General features: G+C 57.9%; 1 protein-coding gene across 2 annotated transcripts in view; it reads right to left on the bottom strand.

Annotated features, from left to right (window-relative positions):
- Nucleotides 1-2,611: 2,611 nt before the first annotated feature.
- LCK (LCK proto-oncogene, Src family tyrosine kinase) overlaps nt 2,612-10,123 on the bottom strand; it is a 33,312-nt gene continuing 25,800 nt past the window's right edge. For both annotated transcript variants that reach the window (XM_075908687.2, XM_075908685.2), the window contains exons 11-14: nt 8,734-8,810; nt 7,763-7,916; nt 5,117-5,248; nt 2,612-4,044 (exon numbers count right to left, since the gene is read on the bottom strand). In XM_075908687.2, coding sequence (XP_075764802.1) covers nt 3,842-4,044; nt 5,117-5,248; nt 7,763-7,916; nt 8,734-8,810 — 566 coding nt within the window. In that variant the 3' untranslated portion in view covers nt 2,612-3,841. The remainder of the gene's footprint in view (nt 4,045-5,116; nt 5,249-7,762; nt 7,917-8,733; nt 8,811-10,123) is intronic.

Raw genomic sequence — 10,123 nt, 5'->3', positions numbered from 1 at the left:
TTCCTGGGAATCCCTAGGGAAAGCTTAATACAAATTCCCCAATCCTTGTTATGCAAAAAACAGCCTTTTACACCCTGGTTGTGTCTACATTGGCATGATTTTGCACAAAAACATGCTGTCTGTCTACACTGGCAGGGAGTTCTTGCGCAAGAACACTGACGTTCTAATGTGTGAAATCAGCGCTTCTTGCGCAAGAGGCCAGTGTAGACAGGCAACATGAATTTCTTGCGCAAGAAAGCCCAATGGCTAAAATGGCCATCGGAGCTTTTTGCGCGAGAGCGTCTACACTGGCACAGATGCTTTTGCGCATCTCTTGCGCAATGGCACATGCCAGTGTAGACGCTCTCTTGTGCGAATACTTTAACGCAAAAACTCTTGCGTTAAAAGTATTTGCGCAAAATCTTGCCAATGTAGACGTAGCCCCTGAGGAAAGGGTAAGTGTCTGCGGATTGACCTGTTACAGAGGGCCAAGCGCAAAGGTGAGCGCAGCATACAGACACAGCTGATCAGCCCAGCCTAGGTTCCAGTTCTGGATCTCTGGACATGAACTTGTAACTGCAGGAAACATTCAGTTGTGGATTTTGAAGGACAGACCCCTGCCAGAGCCTTAGGCTGGAGTGGGAGGGGGTGACCTCTAGCAGACTTTCTAGCATGCACATAGCTTCTTTTATTAATGTGTTTTTGCTGTACTGTAGTGCTTTTACCTTAAGAATAAATGTGCTGGCTTAGCCAGAACTGGGTGATAACCTACCTACACCTCTAGGCAATACACTGGGCATAGTTCCTAGAGAGAAAGCAAAGCATAGTGTGCTGGCCTGCTAGGCAGCCTGGCTTGCTGGGAATATGTAAGCCAGGGAGCAGTGTAGTTTAAAATCCCTGGACAGGAAGGGATGAGATGCAGGTCTCCACCATAGAGAGGTGATAATTGGTAGCCTGAAGCCTAAAATAGATCACACAGGGGGACTACTGGCACAGGTTGCCAGAAATTGTGACACCAGCAACCCCTTACTGGGCACTGTCTGAAGTCCCCCCTCTCACCCTGCCAGGTGTTAAGTTTGTCCCAACTGAGCCCCCTGCCCGTCCCCAGCTAGTGCCAAGTGTGCCCCTCGCCCTCTGCCGAATGCTTCCTCAGGCCCCCCACCCCCGCCCAGCGCCCTCACTCCCATCCCACTGGGCCTGACTCGGGGCCTGGCCCGGTTGGGCTCCCCCTGTGAGGTTGTGAGCACACACAGCTCCCTGCGGTCAGCCATCGCCCTGCTTCGGGCCTGATTCTGTGTCGTGCTGAGCCACCCCCCACAAATAAATCCACCCACGCCCAGGGCTCGGATCCCGCCCACGCGGCACTGGAACGGTCTTGCACGACTGGCCCCCGCGGCAGAAGAGAGGGGCCACTCCTCCGCCACTCGGCATCTTCATGGAGAGCCAGGAGCCCCCCCTCCACCTCTGTATACACCCAATGTCAAGCTCGCCCCCTCAAGTGGAGGACACGGGTGCCGTTTACCGAAAGGTGTTTGTTTACTGAAAATCAAAGAGCAACACAAGACAGGGCTTTAAAATACAAGGGCAGGGGGGGATCAGAGTCCTCACAGGCTGGTCATTCAGAGAGGCTCGTTCCAGGGACTTGAGAAGGTTTCTCTCCCACAAGCCTTTTTGGGGGACTATGTAGAACCCCCGAGGGTAGGTGTGGGTCCACTCTAGAGCCACCACCTGCCAGCCCAGCCTGGGGTCGAATTCTGAGCCCCCCTTCTGGAGCTAAATGTTGTGGTTTGAGCCTGTCTCGATCCCCTTTTCAGGGCACTAATGTCACGGTCAACGGTGCGGAGAAAACAGAAGAGATTTCACCTCTGCAGCTCCTGCCAGGTGAAACAGCCTCCTCTACCTCTCCACATCTCCCTGACTCATCAGGTCAGCTGCAGTCTGAGCTGAAATGTCTCCTTCTCCGCCTGCTGGTTTGCTCCTCTCTCCCTTGGCTACAATGGTTGCACTTGGTGGCGGTTTTACCAAACGTTTGGAAGGGCTCTGGGAAAAGTGATTGACTTGTTCCCATACCATAAGAACTAGCAGTCGCCAAATGAAAGGAATAGGTAGCAGGTTTAAAACAAACAAAAGGAAGTTCAAAAAAGAACTAGATAAATTCATGGAGAATGGGATGGGCAGAGATGATGTCACGAGTCTCTGTCAGAAACTGGGAATGAGAGATGGAGAAAGCACTTGATGACTCCGTTCTATTCACTCCTGCTGGGTGTCTGGCACTGGCCACTGTCAGAAGACAGGATCCTGGTCTAGATGGACTTTTGGTCTGATCTAGTCTGGCCGTTCTTACATAATACTTCACACAACGCACAGTCAACCTGTGGAACTCCTTGCCAGAGGATGTTGGGAAGGCCAGGACTTTAACAGGGTTCCAAAAAGAGCTACATAAATTCATGGAGTATATAGGTCCAGCCAATGCTTTTTTTGGGATGGTACTGCCATGCAGTACTGGCACCTCCAGACGCAGTACCGGCCCCTCTAGTCAGAGCTCAACAACTTTTCCCCTGTAGTACCAGCACCTTTTTTTTTAAACAAAAAAAGCACTGGGTCCATCAATGGCGATTAGCCAGGGTGGGCAGGGATGGTGTCCCTAGCCTCTGTCAGGCTGGGAATGGGCGACAGGAGAGGGATCACTTGCTGATTCTCTGTTCTGTTCATTCCCTCTGGTTCATACCTGGCGTTGGCCCCAGTCGGCAAACAGGATGCTGGGCTAGATGGACCTTTGCTCTGACCCAGTTTGGCCGTGCTTATTTTCTGTTCTCACACCCCATCGCGTGACAGGCATTGTTCAGAGTCGTGTGGTTTCACAGTGAAAATCAGCAAGAGCGCAGGGCAGGGAGCGGCAGCTTCGTGGGCACTGGGACGTGTTCGGGGGTGTCCCGGAGACCGTCTGGCTCTGGCGCGAAGAGGGTTATGTTGCACAGTGGGGGAGTCCATCGATTTGTACGCTTTGATCACAGCCCTGAGCGTGAGCGGGTCCCAGTTCCAAGGCTGGCAGCTCCATGCAAAACCCCTTGACCCTGATTAATCCATCCATCTTCCCTGGGGGAATACAGCATTGGGAACATAGGGGAGGGATGGGAGGGCGGGGCGTGGGGTGCTCCACACCGCAGCTCTCTGAGTCTCTCCCTCCGGAAGATCAGTGCTGAGAAGGGGTTTTTAGTTCCAGTGCAATCGGTGGCGGGTCCTGAGTGTTCCCCGATGCCCGAGGAGAGAGAACTTGGCTTCTGCCTCATGCTGGCGCAAAACTGTTATTTTAGTTGCTATGGGTCTGACTGTATCCAGGGCAGCTCTCAGCTGGACGTGCACGGCATGTCCCCATGTGTCTGCAGCGGGAGGGGGGGAGGGGGTGCGCCCCCACGCCTAAGCCTTTGTATGCATCTGCATAGCTGCCCGTTTCTGTGATTCCTGCCCGGGTGCACACCCCTGTGGGGTGCGTGTGCATGGCGTGAGCCCCCGGGCAGCGCTGTGAGCAGACACGTGTGCCCGCGGAGTTTGCCTGGGCGCTCCAGCCTGTGGGTGAAACCTGGCAGCCCTCAGGGCCGTGCAGTTCTTTTGCCGGCGTGCGTGAGACACACGGCGCCCCGGCTCTGAGAATCAAGACGGATCTGCCACGCGCGTGTGGGTGCTGCAGGAACATGGACACATCTTCACTGTCGTGAGGGTTCTGCCAGGTTTAAGCTCTGATCCGAAAGCCCAGGGCTGAGCTGAGTGAGTCTTTGAGGAGCTCATGCACCCGGACCATTCCCCCCCACCCTCCCTTACATCCCAAAGTGAGGATGCTGCCAGCCCCTTGCTCAGGGTCCCCTCATGGCTGCTGCTGGTACTGGCCCTCTGTGGCCGTAAAAAAGTCCTCGAGAACGCTCTTCATGTACTCAAAGGTGGGGCGCTCCTCTGGGTTCTCCTTCCAGCAGTGCAGCATCAGTCCATACAGCTCCTCTGGGCAGTTGTCAGGCTGAGGCATTCGGTAGCCACGCTCCAAGTTCTGTATCACTTCCGGATTAGTCATCCCTGCGGTCAGAACAAACGGCCCTGAGTTAGGGACGACCGAATCAGGGTGTAGTGGACACAGCCCAATGCTGGGAGAGGTGTCGCTCTGCCCTGCCCCACAGCCGTGATCCTGCCCTTTTCCCTGCCCCACCTCTGGCTGATCCAGTTTGGGACAGGAACAGCTGGGAGCCTCCTCACTGTGCCCTGCCACACCCCGTTCTGGGAGATGCAGGGACACAGGAGGGCTGTGTCTAGACTGGCAAGGTTTTCAGCAAAATCATCTGATTTTCCAGAAAAACTTGCCAGCTATCTACACTGGCTGCTTGAATTTCCGGAAAAGCACTGACGATCTCCTGTAAAATCATCAGTGCTTTTCCGGAAATACTATGCTGCTCCCGTTCGGGCAAAAGTCTTTTTCCGAAAGACTTTTGCGCAAAAGGGCCAGTGTAGACAGCACAGTAGTGTTTTCCTCAAAAAAGCCCCGATTGCGAAAATGGCGATCGGGGCTTTTTTGCGGAAAACCGCGTCTAGATTGGCCACGGAAAAGCATCCTGCCAATCTAGACGTGCTTTTCCGAAAATGCTTTTAACGGAAAACTTTTCCGTTAAAAGCATTTTCGGAAAATCATGCCAGTGTAGATGTAGATGTTCAGTCACGACTCCAGCTACTGTTGTCAATTTTATGTGGGTGATGGACCGGCATTTGTAGCCCAAAGAGATACACAGAACGAAACCATCCCATCAGTAGAGAGGGGTCATGGGCCCATGTGTGTGCGCTAGGGATGTGAAAGGTTAACTGGCAAGTTCCAGTTAACTGTTAACCAGTGGGGGCTGGAGCAGCTCCCCTCCAGTCCCGCTGGGAGGCTCTCTGCAGATAGGGGCTGTTCCAGTCATCCAGAGCAGCCCCTGCCCACGGTGGGCCCAGACGCCTCACAGACAGCGGCTGCTCCAACGTCTGGAGCAGCCTCCAGCTGTGGTGGAGAGGGGGAGCGCTCCAGCCCAGCGGGAATGGAGCAACCCGCCCCCCTCCACGCCCAGGCCCCCTTTAATCAGCTGCATCCCTAATGTACGCGGTGCTGCTGTGAAGTCCTAACCTGGATAAGGGATCCGGCCATAGGTGACAATCTCGGTCAGGAGGATTCCAAATGACCAGACATCAGACTTGATGGTGAACGTCCCATAATTAATGGCTTCTGGCGCTGTCCACTTAATGGGGAACTTCGCTCCTGAAATAGGGAAGGAGATTTAAAAAAAAATAAAGGTTAAGCACAGGGGTGAGGCCGCATCTGGGCTGCGTCTAGACTGGCAAGTTTTTCCACAAAAGCAGCTGCTTTTGCAGAAAAACTTGCCAGCTGTCTACACTGGCCGCTTGAATTTCCGCAAGAGCACTGACGATCTCATGTAAGATTGTCAGCGTTCTTGCGGAAATACTATGCTGCTCCCATTCGGGCAAAAAATGCTTTTGCGCAAGAGGGCCAGTGTAGACAACGCGGTATTGTTTTGCGCAAAAAAGCCCCGATGGCGAAAATGGCGATCGGGGCTTTCTTGCGCAAAACCACGTCAAGATTGGCACAGACGCTTTTCTGCAAAAAGTGCTTTTGCAGAAAAGCATCCGTGCCAATCTAGATGCTCTTTTCCGCAAGCATTTGCAGAAAATCATGCCAGTCTAGACGTAGCCCTGGAGTATAAACCTGCTTTGGAGCGGAGAACGCTGCTCGCGACGCACATCGTAGACAGCTGACGTGCAGCCCCCGGCGTCCTCTGCCCATCGCCTCATGGCCGCAGAGTTACTGAAACTGACCTGAGCAACAGAACCAGTGGGGTCCCCCAAGCCTAGCACGGCTGCTAACACCGCCCCTCTGGAGTGGGCTGTTCCTGCATTAGCCACCAGAGAGGGCTGTAATCCTACAGCCCGGACCAGCGTTGCAAGAAAGAAAAACTTAAAAACCAAGGAAGGTCCAGTAGCACCTTAACAACTAACAAAACGTGTCGCTGGGTTCATGAGCTTTTGAGGGCACAACTCACTTCTTCAGAGGACCGGAGTATTAGGCGGGTCAGATGCTCCAGTCCTCTGAAGAAGTGGGCTGTGCCCACGAAAGCTCATGAACCCAGCGACATGTTTTGTGAGTCTCTAAGGTGCTGCAAGACTAGTCGTTGGTGTTTAAGTTTTTCCTGTTACGGACGAACTTGGCTCCCCCTCTGATGCTCTAGAAAGGTTCTTACTGTGTCACCCTGCTGCCTTCCCATGGGCGGGATCTGGGTGGGGGGAACAGGGAGCAGCCGGGTTGTTCTTTCCACGTGTGTCTCTGTCCCCTACTGAAGAATCGCAGGACTGGAAGGGACCTCGGGAGGTCAAATCCAGTCCCCTGCCCTTGTGGCAGGGCAGCGGGTGAGTCCGTCACCCAGGAAGGACCTGCTCTCACCCTGGGAGTGTCTGCCTCTAGACCTCTCACCCCCTATGCCCCCAGGGCTCCTCACGCCCCTGTCCCACACTAGGAGGGGCTGTGTCCAGAGGGGCCCCCTTCTGCCCCCATCCCACCGTGCACGGGGAGTCTCTCTCACCCTCACAGCCGGGGGCTGGCCGAGAGGTCTGACGCTCTCCCCAGCTAATTGTGAGTGGGGCACAATCTCTACACCCCGAGCCCCGTTCCCCTCACCCCTCAGTTATACCACCCTGGCCAGCACAAGGCCTCAGCCCTGCTCCCGGCTCCGCAGGGGACACCACCCAGCGTTGTTCTCCAGCTCCTGCATCCCGCCAAGGCGGCTCCAGGTCCCCGCTGGCTCCTGCAGGACCACACCCGCCTCCCCCGTCCCAGCTCAGGGCTGCACAACAGCTCCCTCTGCACCGCGGGCTCAGCCGGAGCTGCAAAGAGCTCCGGCGCATGGGGCGGCAGGCTGCTTGCGGTGGGCTCCCACTTCCTCCAGTGGCCGGGCTGTGACTGGGAGGCTGTGGGTGTCTGCGCTGAGCCGGCGGCCGACCTGCCCCGCGCCGGAGGGGGGAGAGGCAGAGAGATGCGTCAGGCCAGCATCCTGCCGCGAGCTCGAGTTTCCAGCACTGCACGGGCGGTGGGGGTGGGGTGGGGTGGGGGAGCAGGCTGGCCGTTGCTGTGTAGCCTCCCGCCCTTCTCGCTGCCGCCCGGCCCCACCCAGCCGCCTCACTGGAACGCAGCCACCCCCAGCCACGTGGCCCAGAACCCTGGCTCCCCAGAAAGGCCCGAGGGTCCCTGGCGTCCTGGCAGGGCAGAGGGTTTCCAGGGTAAATGGCATGAAATCCCATTGCTGTGGATGGGGACAGGTGGGTTCGCTCTGGAGGGGGTTGCACTCGGCTGCAGGAGCCTGTTTCAAACCTGCCCCCCTGTGACAGAGCCTCCTTGTGGGGGGGCTGAGCGGCTTCTCCCAGCCCTGCAGATACACCCCCTCCATCCTGCTGCCCCAGGGCAAGCAGGGGAATCCACCCGCCCCGCGGATCAGCCAGGAGAGGCGGGGGCAGCCGGGGGCAGTCGGCAGCAGCGGGTGGTTCCGTGGGGAAGGATCCATCCCTACCATGGCTGGGGAGGATCAGGCTGAGCGGGGCTGGGGCAATTGTCCCTGCAAGCCCTCCCCAGGCACAACGAAACCAGCCCCACTGTCCTGTAGGAGCTCAGACAACTGCTGGCAGGGCCCCGCTCTGCCCAGGACCCCCACCACCCTGCTTCCTGGAGAGGGGGGCCGCGGTGGGCTGGGGGAGGCGTTGGACGCACCCTCCCGTGCCGTGTACTCGTTGTCCTCGATGAGCCGAGCCAGCCCGAAGTCAGCGATCTTGCAGCAGAGGGTGTCAGACACCAGGATGTTGGCAGCTCGCAGGTCACGGTGGATGTAATTCTTCTCCTCGATGAAGGCCATTCCCTCTGCAATCTGGGGAGGCGCAGCAGAGGGGGTAGTTACACATGGCACGGGGGCAGTTATATGTAGCACAGGGGCAGATGCACGTGGCATGGGGCAATCGCACGTGGCACAGGGCAGTTACATGTAGCATGGGGCAGTTACACGTGGCATGGGGCAATTGCACGTGGCATGGGGCAGTTGCACGTGGCACGGGGCAGTTGCACGTGGCAGGGGGGGTGAGACTGAGGTTTCTGCTATCTCAAGTTCCACCTCCGCTGGTTGCTGTCATCTCAGTGAGTCAAACATCTGCAGATGTCACGGCCAGGGGGCTGCAGGGGCAGGTGGCTGCCGGAGCTGGGCACGGATTGCAGAGGAAAAGGAAAATCACAGAGGGGAAATTCCTACCCCTTTGGATATGGGGGGGGGGCGGTGTTACTGACAGGGAATCCAAGGGAGCGATGGCCGCTGGGGTTATCTCCAGCGCAGGGCAGGCAAGTACTGGACAGACACCTTCCACCCCAGGGCTGCCCTGCGCCTCGCTTCTCACCAGCAGCCCTTTGCTAGTCCTGTCCTGCCCCGCCCCAGCACAGTCTATGCCCCAAATCCAACCAGCAACCCCCTGCTATTCCTGCCTCCTACCCCCCAGCTCAGCCAGTGCCCCTCAAATCCAACCCTGCCATCCCTGTCCTGCCCCCCCAGCTCAGCCTGTGCCGCTTAATCCCCACCCCCGTGTCACAGGCCGGATGGGCTGAGACCTGCTCCCATCACTTGTGCTCCGAGCCCCGATTCTCTGCCAGCTGGTGCCCAGCCTGGCATCCCCTCCCCCCCTGCCCAGTTCTCCCCCCACCTGCGCTGCCATGTCCAGCAGTTTGTTAACGGTGAGTTTGACTCCTTCCGAGGTCTTGAGGAAATCCACCAGGCTCCCTGCAAGAGGACAAGCGCCAGTCAAAGCCAACCCAGCCCGAAGGGCAGCCCTTGCGGGAGCCAGCTCGTCCCTCCCCAGAGCCAGCACCGGACACCTGCACCCACCCGGGCAGCGATGCCGGGGCTTCTCCAAAGTGCGGGCCAGCCTGGTGTCGCCACTGATTTGCTGGCCCCATTGGGTGATCAAGTAAACAGGACGGGGCAGGAAATTACTGCTCCCTTGGCTGGGTTGCCGTCACACTTGCCCCTCCCCCCCTCACTGCTCCGCACGCCGTTCACACGCGCAGGCACCAGCAGTGTGAACCGCCCCCACGACAGCAGACCTGGGAGAGCGGAGGGGCCCCATCCGCCCCCATCGTCCCAGGGGAGGAGCACGGTGAGAAACTGACTCCTTGCAAACTTCCTGAGTCACATGACCTTGGACTAGAAATAGACCTGACCGGTGCTGGAGCTGGCAGGCCCGCTCGGGTCCCCGCAGCCTTTGTGCTCAATAGCCCAATAGAATAGCCAGGCGCGTTTCCTACGGCGGAGCTGCCAACTCTCACAGGGAGTTCCCCTGCGGCCAGGGAGCCGGCCAGGGGCCATGCTGGAGCCGCAGGCTGTCCCCCTTGTGAGCCTCCTTTAGCTGCCTTCCTGCCCTCCCCGGCACTGTGGCCGGGAAGCTCGCAGCTCTGCTGACGCCTGGCGTGCGGCAGAGGCAGGCAGGAAAGGGGGAGCTGTCCGTGGGGCCTGCCTCTCCCCGCGGATCCAGCCGGCCTCCCTCCTCCTCTGCCAGGAATAGTTTGGCTAGTGTCACTGTCCCACCCTCTGGATAAGGGGGGGTCGTGACCTGATCCGGTTGCTCTTGGCACTCGGAGCCAGGGAAGGAAATCACAGGCTGCGTGAGACAATAGGCAGCGCCAGCCTGAGGAGCTAGAACAGCCCACGTGCCACGAGCCCAGGGTGGCTTCCTGTCCCCTATCCCAGGCTCAGCTCTCCGAGGGACTGGGGAGTTTGCATGGGGCTGTCCTGTAGGGCCAGTCTACGTGGGAAGGGGACAAGCACCATGGAGCATTTAGAGGCTTTGCAGTAACGGCGCCCCTCTTGGGCCACTTCCACCACCCAGCGCGCCACAAACCGCTAGTGGTTAGGTGCCAAACCCTGTTAGCCCCAGCCAGCTGCCTTCATCCCCATGCGAAGGCTGGGGAAACTGAGGCAGCGGGCATTCGAAGTGACTCACCCAAGGTCACACGGTGAGGAAGTGGCAGAGCTGGGAACAGAACCCAGCCATCCCGAGTCTTTGCCTTAACCACTGGACCACACTTCTGCCTAGT

This window comes from Pelodiscus sinensis, chromosome 26 (genome assembly GCF_052426305.1).
Source record: "Pelodiscus sinensis isolate ZL-2025 chromosome 26, ASM5242630v1, whole genome shotgun sequence".
Lineage (NCBI taxonomy): Eukaryota > Metazoa > Chordata > Testudines > Trionychidae > Pelodiscus > Pelodiscus sinensis.
Note: the sequence above shows the minus strand (reverse complement) of the source record. Positions and strands in the feature narration are given on the sequence as shown.